The sequence below is a fragment of the Hippopotamus amphibius genome, chromosome 2 (assembly GCF_030028045.1).
Source record: "Hippopotamus amphibius kiboko isolate mHipAmp2 chromosome 2, mHipAmp2.hap2, whole genome shotgun sequence".
NCBI classification, from domain to species: Eukaryota; Metazoa; Chordata; class Mammalia; order Artiodactyla; family Hippopotamidae; genus Hippopotamus; species Hippopotamus amphibius.
In genome coordinates, this window is record NC_080187.1 from 35257000 (window position 1) to 35279967 (window position 22968).

Consider the following 22968-nt stretch of genomic DNA (forward strand, 5'->3'; position numbering starts at 1 on the left):
CTTAACATATTGTGAGAGATATCCCAAGCATAATTTTCAGTGTGTATATTATTTCCCTAAATGTAAATAAATATTATAAAGAGTATATATATGTATATATATAATAAAGAGTACATATATTCGGGTGAGTCAAAAGTTATCCACACTCCAGTTATATTAAAACTTCTGTAAGTTCTGCAGGAGTGTGGATAATTTTTGACTCAACATCTTATATTGGGTTGGCCAAAAAGTGCCTTCGGTTTTTAAGTAAAAATAAAAGACATGTTTTTCATTTTCACCAAGAACTTTATTGAACAGTGTATTCACCCTTTTGTTCCACTGCCTTCTGCCATTTTTCAGGCAACTTCATAATTCCATCTTCCCAAAACTTTTTATCTTTTTGAGCAAAGAACTGTTCCAGGTGCCTTTTACAGTCTTCCAGGAAATTGAAATTTTTTCTATCAAGACAATTTTGTAAAGACCAAAATAAATGGAAATTCAAAGGTGCAATGTCTGGTGAATATAGTGGATGAATCAGAACTTCCCAGCCAAGCTGTAATGGTTTTTGCCTGGTCATCAAAGAAGCATGCAGTCTTGCGTTATCCTGATGGAAGATTATGCGTTTTCTGTTGACTAATTCTGGACTCTTTTCATCGAGTGCTGCTTTCATTTGGTCTAATTGGGAGCAGTACTTGTTGGAATTAATCGTTTGGTTTTCCAGGAGGAGCTCATAATAGAGGACTCCCTTGCAGTCCCACCATATATACAACATCACCTTCTTTGGCTGAAGACCAGCCTTTGGTGTGGTTGTTGGTGGTTCATTTCACTTCCCCCACGATCTCTTCCGTTCCACATTATTGTACAGTATCCACATTTTGTCGCCCATCACAATTTGTTTTAAAAATAGAATGTTTTCATTATGTTTAAGTAGAGAATTGCATGCGAAAGTATGGTCAAGAAGGTTTTTTTCTGCTTAACTTACATGGAACCACAGTATCAAAGCTATGAACGTAACCAAGCTGGTACAAATGATTTTCAACACTTGATTTTGATATTTGAGTATGTCGGCTATCTCCTGCATGGTATATAATGTTGATTGTTCTCAGTTAATGTCTCGATTTGATGGCTATCAACTTCAACTGCTCTACCTGACCGTGGAGCATTGTCCAGTGAGAAATCTCTAGCATGAATCTTTGCAAACCGTTTTTGACACGTTTGATCAGTCACAGCACCTTCTCCATACACTGCACAAATCTTTTTTTGCGTTTCGGTTGTGTTTTAACCTTTCTTAAAATAACAAAGCATAATATGTCGAAAATGTTGCCTTTTTCCTTCCAACTTCAGTATTAAAATGGCTACACAAAAATTCACCAATTTTGATGTCTTTTTATATGCACACTGATATGACAGTTGTCACATACAATCTAACAAAATTGTTTGAAATGAAGTTAAAGACAACTAAGTGCTACTAGAGCCATCTTACAGAAAAAAACCGAATGAACCTTTTGGCCAACCATATATATATTCCAAGGTTTTTAAACTAGCATAAAGACTTTTTAGACCATTCAGCTACCAAAGTTTTTAAATAAAATTCATATTTTGAAGATCAGAAATTAGTCAAGTGGATGGAAACTGTTATTGATTCAGGAGAAGAGTAGTAGTGATTTCCTGTGATGGGAGATTTCTGGAGATGACCTCATATTTAGATCTGATGTGGTTAATTGGTCAGCACATTCTTTTGGTGATCCTGCCAAAACTTATCAGACCCACTGACTACGTGTAGTTCTCTTGATTCACGTGAAAACAAAGCAGAGAAATGATTGCAGTCAGGGGACAGCTTTTCTATTTATACAGGCATACCTGGTTTTATTGTGCTTTACAAATACGTAATCTAACTCATCATACAATCACTGAGAGTTTCATAGGTTTAGACAGAGATAGTAGAGTTGTTTCTTATCATATTTAAAATCTTTTAAATTTCAAATAAATATTTATGAAATTGCACTTGAGTTAGATCATTCTTTGGCACCTTTGGACTTAATAATTTATAACTGTTTTATAACAATGAATCACAACTAATTTATGGATTCTGTATTTCAGATTGTGAAGAGGTCTCTTGAAGTTTGGGGTAGTCAGGAAGCATTAGAAGAAGCAAAGGAAGTTCGACAGAAAAACCGGGAAAAAATGAAACAGAAGAAATTTGATAAAAAAGTCAAAGGTAAGTGGCTACATTTATATCATGAAGGACTGTGCTCTGTTGCTTTGCAAAAAGCCTTTAGCTAAGTTCTTCCAGTTTAAAGGTAAAATGTCACCATTAGATTGGAATGGTTTTTTTTCCCATAAATTGAAGAACAAAAGACTTAAAATTTGCTCTCGGTAGGTTGGTGTTTGAGACTCTTAGTCCAAACCTCACAGTACTGCAATTCTAAAAAAGCATGTAAGCCCTCATCTTAAAGTGAATCATGTTTTTGTATAGGAATGGTGGTAGGATCAGGGATGTGCCCCTGGTTAAGGATTTGGCATCAGTTCAACCTTAAATATGACCTACAGGGTTTCATCAAGAGTGAAGATTTCCACCAGCAGACCTCTCTAATTGCTTAAATGAAAAAATAATGCCTAAGTTTCAGTCATCTAATTGAGCAGCTAGAAGGAACCTTCTGATGTCAGATAGTCTAATCACTTTTATTTTATATGTGAATAAAAAACCTGGAAAGATAGAGTGACTTGTTACATAGTTGCTAGAGAGTCTGGACTGGAGCCAGGATTTCATGACCAAACGTCTGTATTGGTACATTCAGTCCTCTATCCGTACATCTGTCTGTCCACGTGACTATCCATTCCTTTGTCCATCTGTCTCAGTATTTATTTCTCCACGTATCCATCCATGTATGCATTTGTGCTGAAGTCTGTCTGTGCATCCTTCTGTCCGTCTGTGTATCCAACAATTACTAAGTGTCAGCTATGTTCCAGGCACTGTGCTCACACAAATGCTGGAGTCAACATGTCAGAGAGAAAGACTGGTACACTTAGTCATAACAGAGGGTGATAAGCACTGTGATGGTGGTGAACATAGGGTGTGATAGGAGCACGAGGGGCCCTTTCTGCTGTGTCACAGAATCCCTAAAGAGTTAAAAAGTAGGCATAAATGCTCTTCCTACAGTGATTGTAGAGCCCCAGTGTGGTGTCAAGTGTAAACAGATAGCACAGATTCTGTGTGATACAGGGTTATGTGTACACTAAATGGGTCCATTTAAAATGAGTATCTTTTTTTTTTTTTTTGCTCTTTTTTTTTTTATTTTTATTTTTTTTTAATTTTTTTGGGGGTACACCAGGTTCAATCATCTGTTTTTATACACATATCCCTGTATTCCCTCCCTTCCTTGACTCCCCCCCCCCAAGTCCCTATATAAAATGAGTATCTTAACAGAAGATGTGGCATATATATACAATGGAATATCACTCAGCTATAAAAAGGGATGAGATGGAGCTATATGTAATGAGGTGGATAGAACTACAATCTGTCATACAGAGTGAAGTAAGTCAGAAAGAGAAGGACAAATATTGTATGCTAACTCACATATACGGAATCTAAAAATGGTACTGATGAACTCAGTGACAAGAACAAGGATGCAGATACAGAGAATGGACTGGAGAACTCGAGGTATGGGAGGGGGCGGGGGGTGAAGGGGAAACTGAGACGAAGCGAGAGAGTAGCACAGACATATATATACTACCAACTGTAAAATAGTCAGTGGGAAGTTGTTGTATAACAAAGGGAGTCCAACTCGAGGATGGAAGATGCCTTAGAGGACTGGGGCGGGGAGGGTGGGGGGGACTCGAGGTGGGGGGAGTGAAGGAAGGGAGGGAATATGGGTATATGTGTATAAAAACAGATGATTGAACCTGGTGTACCCCCCCAAAAAATAATAAAAAATAAAAAAAAAATAAAATGAGTATCTTAGACATAATGACTAATTTTGCTTATGTTTTTAGGATTTAGAAGAGGTTTTGGAGGGTGAATGAAGATAGTTCAGGTGTCTTAAAAACAAAAGAGAAAAAAAAAATTCAATGTAAGCCTACCTTGTTCCTTCTTATTGTAAGGGAATTCTTTCCCCCTTTTCAGTACAAGAGTAATTCATGTGCAGTGCAGAGAAGTTAGAAAACTACAAAGAACTTCTATCCCATAACTATACTACCCAGAGACAATCATCAGTAACAGTTTAATGTCTGTCTTTCCAGTTCTTTTCTATGCATAGGCTCTGCAAAAACTTTTTTGGTAAACATAGAAGCACTGTTGGACATTTATGAAGTTTATCAAAAGTTTATCAATGCTCTTCGCTATACAGTAGAAAGTAACACAACATTGTAAAACACCTGTACCCCCCATTAAAAAAAAGTTTCTCAATCCTTAATCTCTGTATCTCGGTTTCTTCAACTATAAAAATGATGATAATGCCACCTACCTTATAAAAGTTTTTGTAAGGAATCAGTGAGAGATTACATATTAGTTGCTTAGATGAGAACTGGGGCGGAGTGACATCCCCTAGATTGTAGTATTACTTATTACTGTGGGATATTATGTACCTGTTTTAAGAATATGGCAGTTTTGCATGTGTTGCTGTAGAAGGATACTCTTTAGAGAAAAGTTTTATTTTTTTCCCCATAGATATTACATAATGGAGGCAGGTAAAAGATCCACTTATATATCCTTGGACTTGGGTGTAAATGTTCAAATATTTGTCAATTATTACTTTATTCTTTAATTACAGGAAGGGAACAATAGTTAAGTATTCTAATTCAACTTTCTTAATTTTCATTACAAATGAGAATTTTGATATATAAAATTGATCAACTTAACAGTAAAGAATAAAAATCAAAGTTTAATTAAAAAAAGTTTATCAAGACAGATAACTCCATGATAAACATCCTGTATTATATACATCTTTATATAAATTATAGTTACTTAACATATTTCCTGAATGAGAGGAAATGGCTTTGTAGAGAGGTTTCCTATAGCAAACTATGCCATGTAAGAGTATTTCATTGAAGAATCATCCCCAAATTAGCCACTACTGTACCACCGTCTTCCAAAATACCTGCAAGGGCCAATTGAGAGGATCTGGAAAGACTTCTTTTGAATTTGGTCCTTTAATTTCTTCCATGTTTTACCCCAACCCTTTCTCTCTTCCAACATCAAGGAAAGCCTTGAGGGATAAGGTAACAGAAGGCACCTTAAGGGATGTGAAAGAGGAGGGCATATTTATAAACTAATCACATATCAGCCTAGGGTTTTTGTTAACTGCAGCTCCCTGAATCACCGCAGCTCTTCCCTTTCCGCTGCCTCCTTAAACCACTTTCCTGGTGTAGACAATAATATATGGATAAAGGAATTAGAAGCTTATAAATACCTTCAAAGTGGTGAAATATTTTAAAAAGAGGGACTATGTAAGTTTACTTGGATAGTGTTTCTCTAGTTTGGTCAAGATGTCATCTAAAGGGGACTAAATTCCTATAATTCGACTAACAATAAAAGATTATGGCATCTGTTTAATTTCTTTATGCTTTTTTCTATAACAGTTCTGTTAAGATGGTCATCTCTGTTAAATATTATCATGAATAGAACATTTCTTTTAAGATTTACACAATTCGCATAGGTTTTTTTTAAAGAATTACAGACTCAAGGAGAATTGGCTGTTTTTCTCACTGTGTTAAACTGCTGCTGTTAACCATCAGATAAACTACTGTGGATTCTCCTCATCCTTGAAGAGTTTGAATTTGCCCTGAATTTTTTCTTGGACCTCTTAAGACTGGCTTCTTTAATTCAGTTTATTTCTTGTTTGGATGAAGCATGTTTTTTGAGGAAATTATTCCAAGTGGTTGCAAGAACGGTATATTTTCTAAGACCCTGTTAAAAAATCTAAGAATGCTTTTCTGTTTCTCATGCATATGAAAACCTGAGTTCTCTCTCAGTTGTATCAACATTACTCCATTGTCTTCTGGTGTTTAATGTGCAGAGGTCAGTGCCATGCCTCCTTTAATTATGGCTTCTTCTTGTTGATTTACTTTAGAGGTTGGTGGATATGTTCCTGTCCTCCTGACTAGGCCACAAAGGGCTGAGAGTGGAGTAGACACTGTAGAGATTAGAAACAAGGAGCTTACTGTGCCCTTTGCTCAGAAGGCTCAGAACAGAGAGGAATAAGAGCAAGCCAAAGTTTTTTAGTTGAAAAGAAATTGGAACCTGGTTCCTCTTGGTCTTCTGATTTTGATCCACAAGGAAGCTGACACAAAGTTTACTTCTTTATGGAAAGGTAAGAGATTACATTTACCTGCTTTTAGAATATGATCTTCTACTTTAGCAGTTTGAGAAAGAACTGATCTTACTAGAGAATAAAATTATAGATAGTATAAGGTGTATGTATAAATTTAGACAAGGGGAAAGACAAAGAATTTTCTTGTCAGCACATTCAAATTGTTACAGATCTCTTAGATCCAAGAAGGCAGAAGTAGATATGATGATATCACTGTACTTAGTTTAACTAGATTTTAAAAAATGCAGTATGTGTTGGCCTTGGTATTGGATGGGAACTTTGGTGCAAATACACAGAACATTTTGGGTTTGCATGGCTCCTTTCCACAAATAAGGTGGCTATAAGGCTTTCCTTTAAAGTTATACTCAGCTTTCTCTTAATAATGGTAGAGGTTAGCCTTCTGAAAACAAGGAACAATCTTCATTGTTTGCTGGTATGCACTTTTCCCCCCAAAAGAGGTGGGTAAGAAAAGCCCATTTGGGAGCTTCTTCTAAGTTTGTGAACATTTTACATTCTGGGCCCGTGGTTATATTTATGACTGTTTTGGGGCTTCTCTCATGATAGTTTGAAGGACACAGTTTCCTATCCTCAGTTTATGGAGGACAAAGTAAGATCAGATCTTCATATGTTATTTTATTTCCTTGTGATTTTTTTTTCCCTCTAGTTACCAAAGGGCACCCTATGGCAAACCTTCCTCCCATCAGGTATTTAGAAGTACCTGATTTCCCTTTGCTAGTTCTTTTATTAGTTTATCTCATAAGCAGCATGGGCTTCTTTGAATGTAGGCCTGCATCTTTTGTAAAATTAAGATATTAAGCTGGATAAAACACAAGTTTGAGAGTGGTATAAAATACATTTTTCATTGAAACAAAGATTTAGGAGAAAACTTCTTTGGGTGAAGAATAGAAACAGTCCCTGAAGATAATCAGCATCCAGACTGATGGTTACCATGCACTTTTTTATAACCTTCCAAGAAAAGTAGCCCACAGCTTTTTCTGTTACGAAATTCTAGGCCCCTGGGACCAGGAGGTTGGAACATGGTAAACCGCTCCTCGGTTCTCCAGCCTCAGTTAGGCTTTCAGGGCTGCTTGGCATGGCCCCTCCCTACCCCCAACGTTTCCTTAGCTCTCCCAAGGCCTAGCAAGCCTTTTCTCACTCTTCTAAAGTCTCTGACCTTTCTACCTCCTCTTCTCATTCTCCGCCGTAGGTAGTTGACCTCTGCTTACCAACATTTTAAGTTGTTTAAATGAAGTAATGTGAAAAACTTACTAATCTTTATTTAAACAAATTTTTAATTTCACCAAGATGCTGACATTTTGCCACATGTGCTTTTTTCTCTCTCATTCACACACACACATTTTGCTGAACCATTTAAGAGTAACTTGCAGACACTGTGGTTCTTATTAACACTTAATACTTCAGCATTTATCTACTATAAACAAGAACATTTTTCTACTAAAAAATAATCACACTCAATAAACTTAACATGAATATAATGCTGTTATGCAGTAGATAATCTGTGTTATTTGTCTTTCCCCAGTTGTTCCAGTGTCCTGTGTAGCTTCTTAGTTGTTGGATGCGGGGGCCGGTCAGGGGTGATGCATATCCACAGTCTCTCTTAGCTCCTCAGCACTTTTCTTCCACGGCATTGTCATTTTTGAAGACTCCAGGCCACCTCTTTTATGGAATGTCCCTCCACTTGGGTTTTTAGCAGTTTGTTTCCTTAAGATTAGATTCGGGTCGGTCACCTCAGGAGACACATGGTGTTGCTTAACTAAGGCAACGTCTGCCAGATTTCTCCATTGTAAAGGTACCCTTTCCCCTTTGTAACTGATAAGAAATCTGTGGGGTGACTCTGGCACTATGTCAACATCTCATTCCATACTTTTCACTCTGTGGTTTTAGTACATGGGTCAAATCTTGCCTGAGTCAGTTATTATTAGGGTGGATGTAAATGGTGACTTTCTGTTATTTCTATAATTATTATTTGACTTCTTTTGGAAAGAAGAGCTTTTTTTTTAGTACCAGTTGGATTCATGGATTCTTATCCTCAAGTCAGTGTTACCGTCTCTCCATTCCTGTCATTCCTATTGATGCCCAAATTTGGGCAGTGGAAGCCCCTTCAATCTGGCTACTGTCTTTTAAAAAAATGTTTTTATTTGGAAGTGATTTCAAACTTAAGGATAAGAATGGTTTATACCATTTGTATTGTCTCTGCACACACATTTTTTCTGACCCATTGAAGAGTAGGTTGTGTACACTGCCACCCTTTTTTATCCCTAAATGCTACAGTGTGTATTTCCTAAGAATGGGAATATTCTCTTACAAAAGTGTTGATATCTTTATCTAATCTGTCATCCATATTCCGGTTCTGTTAGTTGACCCAGTAATGTCCTGTGTAGTTTTTTATTCTAGTACAGAATCCAGTCTAGGATCAGGTATTGGCTTTAGGTACCAAGTTGCTCTAAATTTCTTTATTCAGGAATATTTCCACAGCCTTTATTGTTTATGACATTGACATTTTTGAAGAAGTCTTTTCTGTTCCCCTGCCCGCCTTTTTCACAGTAATGTTTTTCATTTGGGGTTTTTCTGATGTTTCTTGACGGTTAGATTCAGGTTATTCATTTCAGGTTGGATAGTACATAAATGATGTGATCTTTCCAGAGCATCACATCTGGAGGCATGTGATACCCACCCGCCCTCATGTTAATATTTATTTTTGATTCGATAAGCAAAAAAAAATCCCCGTAAGGTCATGTAAGTGTCCTGCTTCTCCTCAACACTTCCCCCTGAATTTAGCATTCATCCGTGGATGGTTCTTGCCTGAACCAGTCTTTAGTATGATGGTTGCAAAAATTCTTTTCTAACTTCATTGCTCACTCCACATTTAAGCAGTTGGAAATCTGCATTCTATAGCATCCTTCCCCCCATTTGCTTATTACTGGTATGGATTCATTAATTCCTCTTCTTCTCAGTGGATTTGGTTCATTTCTGTCCTCAATTATTTTGGTGCTCAACTTGTCTCAGATTTGGACCAACAGGAGTATCTTCAAGCTAGCTCTTGTGTCCTTTGGACATGTCTTCATCTTCATTCTTGGGCACTCTTTAATAGCTCAAAACACATGTATATCTATATTAGGTCTATCTGTAATACAAATATATAATTAAAACCTTGACTTCACACTGATATATCTAGTTCTAATCCAAAATTTTAGGGTTTATTCTGGTTTTCTCCCTTGCCTTATTTGTAACTCCCTTCTCTGATTTCCATTATCCTTCATAATACAGATAGTTATTTGATTAGTGCTCCTGCATGTGGCTAACGCCCCTCGTGGTTGCTGCCTGCTCTCTAGGCCTTCCTTATCTATCTCGGGCTCCCGCGACCCCACCACAGATGCCCACTTCACTTGCTCCACCTCAGGGCTTTAGGACCAGGTGCTTCAGGCAGGGAAAGAGGGGCAAGAAAATGACATACTATGTTTTTAATTTTTTTAGTACTTCCTTTCTAGCACAACTTTTTCCAGGAATGTCTAGTAAATGCTAAAGATATGGTTTTATTCTTGTCATTATAGACCTTGATAGATTAGCTGAAGGATGGGAAGAAAAGCCACAAAGTCAGTGTAAAACCTTATGTTCCGTTGTGACAATTATGGCTAGTAAGCTAGATTTTTGTTAAGTATTCCTTCAGTGTTAAGAAAATAATTTTCTTATCTCTTCCTAAGTTCACGTAATGTTCAAATTGGGCAGAGGTTAGCTTAGCGACTGGGATGCAGTCAGATTTAGAGAGATTTTCCTTGTGGGGTAGTAAAGGAAAAGTGGCTAGGATACCTTACATCAGAACAAAGTTGAAAAGTAGGTATTGGAACTTAACGGGAGACATCTTCCTGTCATTATCTGAAACCGTGAGGCATCTGTGCAGTTCTAGTCAGCATATCACTTATTTTTTATTTCAAAAACATCCCAAGGTAAAATAAAATAAGGGTAGAGGGCATTCCAGATATGTCTGGAAAAATTAGGGTTCTTCAGAATATGAAAGGATATAGGAATAAAGATTAGAGTTTGATGAACATGATTTTTTCCCTAGTTCGGAAACTGTCTAGAGGTGTATACACTGAAGCTTGAAAATAGTCTCAGATAAAGTGCTTTTCACACCGGACGTGTATGAAAAGGCAGCATGGCTTAGTGGTTAAGAACATGGCCTGAGCTAGACTGTGCCGGTGCCTGTTTGACCTTAGGTACAACGTATGTAACTTCTCTGTGCCTTAGTGTTCTCATCTGTAAAACTGGGATGATAGGTGAACTTATCACAAAGTGTTGTGAGCATTAAATGTGTTTATATAAAGTGCTTAGAACAGTGCCTGACACATAGCCCTATTTGTTTGCTTATCCTCATGATACAGTAAAGGCTGAAAATGCAAAGTTGATGTAGTATTTTGATAATACTTATAGTAAACTGGATTAAAAAAAATACGTATGATTACTTGGTGTCCTTTGATTTTTAAGGCTGAAGTCACAGCAGCTGACGATCATACTCCCCTGAGGTAGTGCTGCTGCCAGACAGTGCTGGCCTTGGTGGACCACTGGTCAGAATTGGTCAGAAAAATGAAAACAACTAGTGTTGCTTTTTATTCAGTGAACTAGAAACTGTGATGTTATTAGTTAATTTTTAATCAACACAAAGCATTTGGTTTTTCAGGTAACGTGCAGTGTGAACTTTAGAATGTCCTGGTTGCTTTTCAGAGCATTCTTTTCTTTGTAAAAATGACATTTTAACGTGATGCAGTGGGAAAAGTTCTAAACATTGGAATAAATGACCTGGCTTTGTTCCCATGCTATCTTCACTCACTTTCCCTACCTGCAAAATAAAATGAAGTAAAGTAGCTCTGGTTCTTTCTGGCTCTTAGTAGCCAGTGATTCTTTTATTTATGTTGTACTCTGCATTAATTACAAAGCAATTTGTCTCCTAAAGTACTGCTTTCATCTTATAGGATAAAGAGTTTAATAAGCTGAGCAGCTTTTCTAAGATAAAACATCAGCACAGTGGCTGAGTTCTTGGCTTTCTAGTTTTGCAAGCGAAGTTTTAATTGCCTCTTAGAGAAATAGCTTCTGACTTACAAGGAACTTAAAATGATCCTTATCCTCAGTCATCCCAGCCAACTGCCCTTTGCTGCTGTGACATCTTGTTTTCCGTAATCAGCTGCTTGAACCCTATTCTTTCACTTGTGTTCTGAATCTGGTTTTTTGCTGTCCCTCTAGTGCACATACCCCATTCTAAACCTGCCATTTCACACTAACTCCAACAGTGACATGAATGATTTCACAGGCCAAGCTAGTGAGTGAGGTAAGAAAGTAAGTTTGCCAAATCTGTATCATCAGTTTTGACTTCCTATAAAATTAAGGTGTAAACCACATTTGGTTTAAATACACACAGCTGAAAGTGATGGATTTTTGGATTCAGCTGAATAGCACCACTGAAAAACTGGCTTTTTTTTTCTTAGAGTTACGGCGAGCAGTAAGAAGCAGTGTATGGAAAAAGGAAACAGTCGCTCATCAACATGAGTATGGACCAGAAGAAAACCTAGAGGATGACATGTACCGGAAGACTTGTACTGTGTGTGGCCATGAGCTAACATATGAGAAGATGTGATTTTTAGTTAAGTGATGTTTTACAGTGTGGAAGTTTTAGATTGGTCCTGTTCAAAATTCACCAAAATGTAAAGTCTTCATAGATGAATGAAACACTTGTATAAATAATGCTTCAATAACTATGTATGTTACAACTTAAGAGCAAGGTTCAGTTAAGGTCCAGCAGGTCTGGTTGTGAGCAAAAATACTGGGTCTGTGACTGTTTTTTCTACAGTAGGGATGGGAGCTGAGCAATAGAATGGGTTCAAAAGTGTTAGGTTAGAGCTAAAATTGAGAAATAAGCAACCAAAGCAAACCCTCTATAGATTGGGGTAGGAGGAAGAGCTTTCAGTTGTAAAGGCAAAAGCTGGCTGAGTTGGATTCTTATCCCAAGAAACAGCAGGGATGGTGGTAAACCACTGCACCTCAGAGGCTGGGCCAGGTCTTCTAGACTACTTCTGTCTCCAAGGCAGGGAGCGGGGAGCTGTTGCTGGGACAAGTTTTCTATATCCTTAGGGTTTGCTACTACAGATCTTAATATCAGTTTCTAGATAGCCCTTTTCAAATCTGGATTAAAATGGAAAAATAGCTATATTATTTGTTGATCAAAGGTAACTATAATTAGTTTATCATAACTCGTTGATATTTACTGAGCATTTACCACGTGCCACGCAAAACACTGTGCTAATTAAGTGCCTTACAGGTATTCTCATTTAACCCTGGGAGGGAAGACAACTTGCTTCTGTGCTTATTTAGCACTAGAGAGTGGTAACCTACAGCCTGACATTACCCCAGACACCTGGAGCAAGTTTAGGTAGTCAAATGTTCCCCTATCTTGTCAAAGGGATTACAAGGTAGTTATATCTAGTAAGAGCATTTGATCCCAAGTGCTTGATTACAGGGTCTGTGCATTTTTTTTTTGATAAAAAGAAATTCAAGTTAAGATAGAAACTAGATATCTTCAAGTTCTTTGACAGGACTTTTTATCCTACTGCTACAAATAAAGAAATAGGAAGTTTTTATACATTTTCATTTTTCTGTCTCTAGATCAGCTCTTGGAAATTATGCTTGAAGAAGGGCAATAGTCAAAACAAGTCAAACTCTAAGACTTGATACTATAATTACTAATTGTTCTCTAAGTATTCAATACAGAAATTTTAATATATTTATTGTGGTGTTTGTTGTTTTTTTTAATGTGCTGTGCTGAATATTACAGCTCAGTAAAAACCGATTCTGAATGGGCAGCAAGATCTTCTTGGGATTAAAAAAAAAAACTTCCAGCAAGTAACTAGGGGTTCAGGCTGCTGAAAACAGCATTACTGCATTGGGAGATAAGGAGCCCTTGAACCATCATATGGACATAGTTTCAGATTCCACTTACTAGCTGTGGACCTTGGGTAAGTTACTCCATGGACCTGTTTTTATCTGTCAGGTGGACATCATAATCTAAGGACTGTCATGACGAAGAAATGTGGTAAATCTGTAGCACCTGGCACATAACAGCCAGCTGTTAATGAGCAGGTATTACCATCAAGACCAGTATAGTTAATAGACTTGTCTAGTTGAGGTGGGCTTCTAGTCACACTTCACCTTCATCAGTTTAAGACAATCCAGATATCACCGATAGCCAGATCTGTTCTGCTCAGGTTGCAAAGTTCTGTCCTTATCTTTCATTTTTAGGTATAACTGTAGATTAGTAAGTTATACAAATCACTGCTAAGTACTTTCCAGGAAAAGCAAACAAACGTATCTTCATGTGAGCTGCTTTCTGAATAATTCCTGGAAGGGAGATTTAGGAGTCAAGGAAAACAGAAGTATACGTTCACTTTGACAAAAGCATGTTGAATGGCATCAGTACAGTTTAACAGAATATTGATTTATTGCAAGGTATGACGTACAGTGGCATGCCACTCTTTTGTCTTTGTGAGCTTCATTAATGGGGAGAGCAACTGTTGAATTTCTTCAAAATTCAGTTTCTGCTTCAGTTTTTCCATATACCTAGCTGCCAGACTGTGTCAGAGCAGGGTCACATCAGTGAGCAGTTGTTAGAAGCCACCATTACACGTGAAGAGAGGGTCCAAGAGAAAGGAGATGAAAACCTAGAAATTCCTCCAGGATTTGGACCAAGTAAGTAAAACTAGCCAAAAAAACTAGCCGAACTTTGCAATACATCATGAAAGGATTACAAAGAAGTTTGGGGTGAAAGTTTTCAAAGCCTTAAATGGTTATCCTTTAGCTTCTTGCGAACAGGAGCCTTTCTAACTAATTACAGTTTGTGGGAAGGAGGAACAGTATAAACAAAAGAACATTTAGCAAAGAACCTGGGTTTTTAGTTCCCTTTCTGCCAGTAACTTGCCATGCAACCTTAATCTTGTGATTATTTCTTAAATGGTATTTAAAAATCCTAGGAATTTCCATCTGTTTTGAGTAGATTATATTCTGTGGCCACTAAATGTATGGTAAACCAGAGAACCCACATATTAATATGGAAAATGCCTAATGCATGATAACCTTATGATGTACTAAGTTAAAAAAAACCCTATAGTGTACAAATGCACATATACTTCCAGTTGTGGGATTATTGGCAAATTTTTTCAACGATTTAATGAAAAAAGCCTAAAAATGCTAGAAATTTGGAATGTCAGATAATGTCTTGTATATTATTTTACAGTGTACTTTTATTATCTTAGTTACGTCTCAATACCATATAGGAAACAGGCTCAGGAATTAGTAGTTACTTGGACCAGACTCCAAAGAAATAAAATCCAAAACTACACCTCATGCCAAGTATAGATTTAGCCAATCTAGCTACTTCTAAATCCCACTTTAGCACGTGATTCACTACATGACCTTGGAGAGATCTGTCTCAGATTTGAGGAAATGACCAGATGGTCCAAGATGATAGTTCTAAAACTTGTCTGCACATTGGAATTACCTGGGCACCTTAAGAACTCCCAATGGTGTCTGTGTTCCACCCCCAGAGATTGTGGTTTAATTAAAAAAATAACTTGAGAGAGCCCCAGGTGATTCATGTTCAGACAGATTTGGGAACTGCTACTCTAGTAACATTTTTTAATAACAGTAGTGTCTTAAAATACTACAGTAACGAAAAATATTTTGAAGAGAAAATTTCAGATGGAGGTAAGTATACTTTTAGTAAGAAACCACTAATTTTATAGTAGACTGAGATGATAAATCATGAAATACCAGAGTTTAAAAAACATATTTTTTAGTTTTATTTCAGCCATGTTAGGTTACCCATGAGCTGTGAAAAGCTATGCTACTTGCTAATCCATCAGTTCTACATACTACTTTGTAAGCTTGACCTCTAGTGTTTCACATACCTCAAATCAGTTACCTTTTGTGCCTTAAGGAGAAAAAAATACCAGAGAAAAATTGTGTCTGTCACATATATAATACATCCTATGGTCATGTCACATTATTGTCATTAGGGAATATCTGCTTTTTAGGGGCAATTAAAGGTAATCAATACCATATTCTTCACTGTCCTCCTCCCCCTCTGCTTCCTTTAGTAAGTGAAAGGATGCTACAAAAAAGCAAGCATTCAAACCATCAAAAATAAGACAGATTATTTTTGAGAGCTTAAAAAAATCTTGACAGGAAGGGGAAAAAAAAAATGACCCTTAGGCCTGCAGGGCACAGAACTGCTGGAACACAGCCAGGATATGAGGGTCTAATTCAGCAGTGAAGAGCAGGTTCTCCAGGGTTACCATGTACTGCTGGATTATTTGGTGATGCTGTGGACACAGAAAAAGGGGTAAATGTTTAGGTCAGGAAAGAGCACATAGCCTCTTGCAGAACATGTCCCTCAGCAGCCCACCCACACCGTGGAATGATGGCAAAGAACAGGGCAAAAAAGGTGGTTTTGCTGGTAGGAATAAAGGGCCCCCGAAAAGCCCCAACATTAAGAAAATGTATGGGGAAAAAAAGTTAAAAATTTCAGAATCATTTCCTTTTTTTGGTTAGGGCTTTAACATATCTCTTTGAAAAAGAAAAAAAAATTAATAGAGAATGAGCCAGTGATCTGTTAAGTATTCCACAAAATAGAAAACCCCCAAACCTCATTTTTTTTTATCTTTTAAAAATAGAGGTCAACTGTCTTACTGAAAATCAGTGACTTGTTGAGCCTAACTGGAAAAAAGTCAGAAAACAGTTTCTTCTATGTATACATAAACTTTAATATACTCAGATTCCTATAGGACTGGTGGCTGTTAAAGCTTTTCACTTTGACAATAACTAAAAAATCTAGCGTAAATTTTTGTTTGGAGGCCTAAAGAATGTTTTTCCCCCTCCACTTTATGCCTTCTGCTTTAATCACTCTTTTCTAGAACAAACAAATGAGGATTAGGGGTGTTAGTGTCTGAAGATACAGAGGATTAGTTCCACTCTCCTACAAATCTTAAACATATCTAGCAGAGAGCAGGTCTTGCATTCTGCTTTCTATAAGAACCTCAGGGAACTGAAATAGTGCCTCCAGAAGCAAGGTTATCATCCCAACATAGGATTTATAGAGGTTCTTAAAATCTAATTTCTCTTGCCTTAGCATTTTTTCTCTGTGTGTTGTTATTTCAGCTAGGCACGCCAACAAAGAGAATGGCAATGAGGAGTCTGAACGATAATAGAGCCAATTTAAGCCTAACATTTAAGCCTAAACATTCTGATGAGCAGCAGTAGGAACAAATGGACACTAACTAAAGAGCTTACAGGTACTACGTAACCTGCTGACAAATTTGATAACTTTTTAATGGAAAATCCCCGTGGCTGAGGGTAGTGATGTTTGTTTATTATATAATCAAAGTTTTCCACAAACCTGTAGGAAGATCTGCTGGAGCCTCTCTATACAGTTCTTATACCATGGTGTTAATACACTGGTCCCGTCAGTTTCACATCGTACTAAGTGCTCGGTCAAGATCATGATAAAACGCTGGAAATGGGGTACAAAGTTCCAAAGGTGTCAGAAAAAATACTTCGAAAACAATCACATTTTTGACCAAGAGACCTCAAAGGTAGGTCTCTTGGTTGTTTGTTGCTTGTTTCACCCTGTCTTTGTGGCGTGCATCTGTAACTTTCATAATTCAATAAATGCTATCAGTGTAGAAAGGCAGACCAGTGATAACGTGAGTTAGTACGTCGTTTTTGGCAATGCCTGAAGATCTTTAATGTCTGGACTACTCATGCTAGTAATTTTTCTTAGAACCTGTTCTAAGGACATAATCAGAAATGTTAAGAGGAATGTATATGCAAAAATCTTCAGGAAGGAAAATAATCATCTATCAATAAATAGATCAACGATTGGGAATAATTAAATATTAAAGAGGAATTTAACAATAGCATCCCCCATTTTTTTTTTTAAAGCAAGGAGAAATGATCATGCAAGAATGCTAGTGAAGTAAACAATTACCTCCAGCTAGTGAACTTTTATTTCCCCTGTAACTTTCTATAGTTAAGATCTTGTAAATGAGCATGTATTACTTCTGTGATTAAAAACATTTTTTAAAACTAAAGAAATGTACTTTCTTTGAACAAATCAATGTCCCAAGCCAAGATACCTGAAATATGACAAGGAAGAGATTCTTCTGTTCACTCTGAGCAGATTCCACTTTTTCCTGCAGTCTTTCTATTTGTTCCTCAAGAGCCCCATCTTTCCTGTCACCGCTCCTGTCCTCATCATCACCTCGCTACAGGATGCAAAGGACCGAAAGGCAAACACCATTCAGAATTCCAGTGTGTTAAATCCCATCAAGTAAACCTGAGGATTTTATTGCGTCTGGTCAGATACTCTCTGAAGACTTGTATTCTACACTGAAAGTACTCCAGTGTCTCAAACATACAGGCAAACATCCTATGAGTGCTGCTTATCTAGGCCAGGGAAATTCAGTGGCACTTGTCTTAGGTAATGGTGGTGAATTTGCTATAAAGCAGAAGTGAGTTATACCTTTTACAAGATAGCCCAGGCAAGGAGGAAATGTGTGTCACATTTTCCCTCCATTCAAAATGAAAACAGCTTGGAGCTCCATGGAGATGTACAGTTGAGTCCTGTTATTCACCGTAGTTATGTTTTATGAAATTGCTACGAACCCCGGGTGTCTGCACCCTGACCTGTTGCTCCTAGGGGAAATACAGGGCTAGGGTCTTGAGAGCCTCATCACTTTTGTCAACATAAATCTGCACTGCCCTCACAATAGCCACTAGCCACGCATGACTACTGAGCACTGGAAATATGGCTAGTGTGACTGAGGACCTGAATTTTAAATTGTATTTAAATTTAGTTAGCTTAAAGTTACATACATGTGGCTGGTGTTACCATATTGGACACCACATACCTAGAGAACACAGTGGTGTGAAGTCAAGTCTTTGGAGTCATACATGTATAAAATGGGAATGGCACTATTTACCTTACAGTATTTCAGATTTGTGTCTACATAGATACACTTATGTATACATGAGGGTGAGTAAAATATTATCTGCACTCTGGCTGCAGAAGTTAGTTTTAATACAACCGGAGTACGGATAATTGTTGACTCACCCTCATATGTATGTCTACATGGAGACTAGCGCTTGAACCTGCTCTACTTCATATAAGTCGTTAAACGTCCTCTTACCCTCTACTCTGGTAAATGTGCATAATACTGGAAAAATTCTGTCATGAAGAATACCAGCACTGTTTGCTAAATCACAGGATTCAGGCAGCTCACTGCTTCTGCCCAAAACTGCTAAAATACCAAAATTCTTATTAATATGAGAAGTATCTTATAGGCCTGGGAATGACATTCCCCCCGTCAACTCGCTGCAGTACCAGGGAAATGGTAAAATCAGACAGTCTTTTCCCTCTTCCCCTCTTGCATCAGAAACTCATAGAAACACAAATGTCTTCCTTCCTTCTCCTTCCCTTTTGGGAAGGCAAATATGAAACTGATCCAGAGATGGTAAACTATGGGAAAGTAAGGTCTGGGGCTTCTTAAACAGGTTCACCATGCAGGAGAATGACAGAGAACAGCAGACCCCAGGTTCTTCCCCTTCCTCCACGTCTACAAACAGCTCTGCATGATTTGCTCTCAGAAAAAATAAGTTCCCATCAAGGTAATGAATATTCTCAAAAGTTTCTAGTACATTTTCTTTGACCATTTACAGTCAACACATGACTTACCCGTTTATGTTGCCTTGCGAGTTTTTCTTTAGCCTCTTCTAGCTCTTTCTGGATCTTGAGAACGTGTTTGTTCATCTTACGAATTGTGGAATGCAAGATTTCCCAAACAAACAATCTTAAAGTAATAAGGCATTTGATTACTGTATATTACACTAATAGGAAATAAGCCCTCTAAACTTTTATAACCTACTCATTCTTAAGATCTGATATACCCTTCTATTCTTTAGGCAGAATAAGGCATGTTTCTCCAGCAACACTTGTGATTTTTCTTGTATTGTCAACTGTGCACACATCTAGCGTCACCCCTAATGGGTGAGCTACCTGAAGGCAGTGCTGGGTCTTCGTTATTTTTAAAATTTTCATTCCCTACTAGATACATACAGAAGCTATGTGTACATATTCAATGAAATGGCTAACCAGAAAAAACACATTAGGAAAAAAATACATTTTCTCTCTTCTAAATGTAAACACAAAGTATTACAATTTGCCTGAAATGGAAACCTAACCTGAGGCTCATGTGCATGCTTTATACTACGTAACTAGCACACACGCCACCAGTGCTCTTGGAACATTTAAGAACCTCATTAGTTGCTATGTCAACTACTTTGCCAAATTGCTCAAGTACCAGCATCACCTGTAGGTGCTTTAAATGTTTGTTGCATAAATATGCATGTTTTTAAGTAGCTTCTTTACTGCTTTTATGTCTATACATTTGGTCTCCTAACCCCAGGATATTCAGCACCGAAGAGTACTTCTACAAATTTTGATCCGGATGGTAATAGTTTAAGTGGAAGATAATAAAACAATCTGTTCACAAAACTCAAATCAAGGTCTAGAATGTTAGCAGATAGGATAAAAGAGCAGAGTACTTTAACTCTGGAAGAGGTGGTCAGGCAAAGCTTTGCAGAGTTAGAGTTGCAAATGTAAGTCACTCAGGATAATGGCTAACATATCCTTGAGTGGTCAGTTTTCTGAGATTTGGTTTCCAGTTTTTGTGTCAACTCTTGCTGTCTCAGGCTTGATCGGTAATAAAGCCTGTGGACTCAACTTCATGTATAAGAACCAAGCTTAATGAAAAGTCTCTTTCCTTTAGGGGGAATGAGTCTAGAGTGAATCTTCTGTGTATGAAATCTAGGATTTTTATGACTGAGGTGAGGCCTTCCTCCCCCAGAGGCATTCAGGTGCCCACTAGGCTTTCCTCAATCCCTCCATGATGTGTACTTAATCTATGGCAAACTTTGTTTTCTACGAGTTCCTGGTGTGCGTTTCAGGTCCCCAGTGGAACTGGAACTCCTGCCCATGTCCCACTGTCTAGTTGAGACCCTGACATACAGCCTAATCTTCCCTCTCAACGGTATGGATCCTTTATAAGCATTTCGCCTTGATTGGTTGAGTTCTAATTCAACTTACATGTGTCCCTAAGAGACACTGCCTGCCACCTGACTGGCTGTGTGGATTTCCACTGTGCAAGAATCTTTGCCAAATCCAATCCTACTAGATTGGACCATTATGATAATATCAGCCTGGTTTGGACCAGAATTTGGAGCTCATGTGTGAGACCACATGTAGACTAATTCTCAGAGAACAGGAACTTTATAAAATAATCCGTATTACCTAGTAAAGTCACGAGACAGTTCTGAAGAGAAGATCCAGTTTGCTACTGCAGCACAGTCAACAATCTGTGTACGAATCATCTTATCCACTAGTACAGCAATCATCTACAATCACAGAAAAGGAATTATTAGGGTAAATCACACTTACCTGTAGGCCATGATAACCCCACTGCTACAAAAGTGAAATTCATTTTCAATGGCTATGGGACTGAACAATTTGACTATTAGCTCTTAAAATTTATTATGCCTCCTGCTTGGCTTTGGTACTTATTGTAAGAATACAAGAACATGAATAAAGACTAAGCAAAAAGAAAAACTCTGAATGTTAACACAAATTTTTTCTTTTAAATTTTAGATGATATATACAAAAATATATAATTTCCACTGAATCCTAAAATTTAAAAATACAAGAACATTTTATCACAAAAGTCTTAAATATAACTGAAATTTTAATGCCTCCTTATAATGTGGTATGAAAATAGTATATTGAGATTTGATAAATTTGGAGCTTGTTTGTAGAAACTGGATAGACTAGATAACTATTTCCTGCCCAGTCAGAGAATGTTCCAAGAAATAAGCATTCCTATTAAGTACTTAAAATGTGTTGTGATATTGTAATACCAAACCAAATCATAATACTTGCTCTTTAAAGAATGACTCAGACATCACTACTTTCTCATAATACTTGCTCTTTAAAGAATAACTCAAAATACCACTACTTTCACAGCACTAAAATTACAGATTTAAAAACAATTCTATAGGCAGAGTCAAATTTCATGTTCTACAAACTAAAATAATGGTATTAACTGCCTTATTTTTATACCTATACAATCAGCACCTCAACATGCCTTAATAAAATAGTTTTTACCTGTGGATGGTTCCGCCAGACCTCAAACATGACTCTTAGAACATGTAATTTCCCTTCATCACTTTCAGCTAGGGTTTTGAAGACTTCATGAAACCTTTTGATAATGGGGGAAAAATACCACATATATATCTTACTAAGCATTTTTATATTTTCAAAGCCTTTACAGTGTTAATTTATAGTGCAATATATAAATGAAAAATAACCAAATGTTAACCATTAAGGAACTAAAAGGTATCATTAGGAATTCACAATCTGTATGGAATTTGTCATAGAATCTTAGGAGAATTACAATGTACTATAATTAGCCTAGGACTATAGTTTACTGTGTATCTAAGAATAGATGAGGGCTAAGGAACTGTCTCCAAACACAGGTGCAATATTCTGATTATAGCTTCTGTGAGGGCTCTGAAAGTCACACAGAGACTTGGAAATTGAAATGGGGTGAGGAGTCTCATTTCTGTGCTTAACTGGAGGAATATCTATATGTGCTTTTTTCATTTGGACTGTATGATGAGTCACAAAGTTTTGTCTTCAGTTGCCAACGTTTGGGTGGCTCCCAAAAATGTAGCTGGCTCTCAATTCTGCTCACCTTCTTTTAGGAAGATGCTTAGACAAGGTGGGAACTTCTTGACTGTATATATGACTGTCCTATGGACTCAGGCTTTTCACTTGTTTCTCTAAAGGTTTATATGAAAAAAAAATGTACATTCTATTGAATATATATACATGAAAAGTGTGCAAACCGACTGACAGGAGCTATAGGGTGGGAATTTTAGCTACACAAACCAAAGCCTGTTAGGTCACCTTATATGCTAACACTGTCACTAAGATCTTCACATTCAGTCATTCCAGGTACAAATGAGCATGCCACAGGTATCCACCAAACAGAGTTCCAAACCCTTAAGAAAGGCATGTGTGTTCTGGTTGTACTTACTTTGCAAGAGCACTGAAGGAGTGGCTGAACGACTTGGCTGCTAAGTGTAGCAGAGTCTGTACAAAGACTTCTATTTTCAGTGGGTTAAAGCTGAATCCTTCATCTGAAAAACAGCCCACAGTAAGAGAGTTAGGAAAATGTAAGTAGAGCAATTTTTTTGTCCCTCACCCGAATCACTAAACAGATGGCAGACTCACATCCAAATACCAAGTAAGACATTCAAGCAATGTCTCTGAGTACGAATAGATGATAAAAGACCATCGCTGATTTCAAATGCTCAAAAAACTAAGCATAATCTTAATTCTTAAATTTTTTGGGATAGTTTCCCTAATTCTTCTATTTGATCCATTTCTTTTTACAAATACCACATAGATTTTCTTGTTCTTATCTCTCTACATGGTGGCAAGATAATAAAGATAGTAAAAGAAAAAAATATAGTAAGCCTTTAACACTTAGGTCTATGTCCTAAGATG

General features: G+C 37.3%; 2 protein-coding genes across 10 annotated transcripts in view; one reads left to right on the forward strand and one right to left on the reverse strand.

Annotated features, from left to right (window-relative positions):
• The window catches only part of XPA (XPA, DNA damage recognition and repair factor), a 182921-nt gene extending 170880 nt beyond the window's left edge, over window positions 1–12041 (forward strand). For 5 of the 6 annotated variants that reach the window (XM_057720167.1, XM_057720165.1, XM_057720166.1 and 2 more), the window contains 2 exons: window positions 2080–2197; window positions 11786–12041. In XM_057720167.1, the coding sequence (XP_057576150.1) occupies window positions 2080–2197; window positions 11786–11934 (267 nt within the window). In that variant the 3' untranslated portion in view covers window positions 11935–12041. Of the gene's footprint in view, window positions 1–2079; window positions 2198–6047; window positions 6288–11785 lie in introns of all 6 variants that reach the window. The other variant, XR_009051178.1, reaches the window with a different exon arrangement.
• A 3083-nt stretch (window positions 12042–15124) lies between these two features.
• The window catches only part of NCBP1 (nuclear cap binding protein subunit 1), a 38360-nt gene continuing 30516 nt past the window's right edge, over window positions 15125–22968 (reverse strand). For all 4 annotated transcript variants that reach the window (XM_057720152.1, XM_057720153.1, XM_057720154.1 and 1 more), the window contains 7 exons: window positions 22496–22598; window positions 21562–21655; window positions 20695–20798; window positions 19081–19195; window positions 17483–17611; window positions 16744–16857; window positions 15125–15670 (listed from right to left, as the gene is read on the reverse strand). In XM_057720152.1, the coding sequence (XP_057576135.1) occupies window positions 15557–15670; window positions 16744–16857; window positions 17483–17611; window positions 19081–19195; window positions 20695–20798; window positions 21562–21655; window positions 22496–22598 (773 nt within the window). In that variant the 3' untranslated portion in view covers window positions 15125–15556. The remainder of the gene's footprint in view (window positions 15671–16743; window positions 16858–17482; window positions 17612–19080; window positions 19196–20694; window positions 20799–21561; window positions 21656–22495; window positions 22599–22968) is intronic.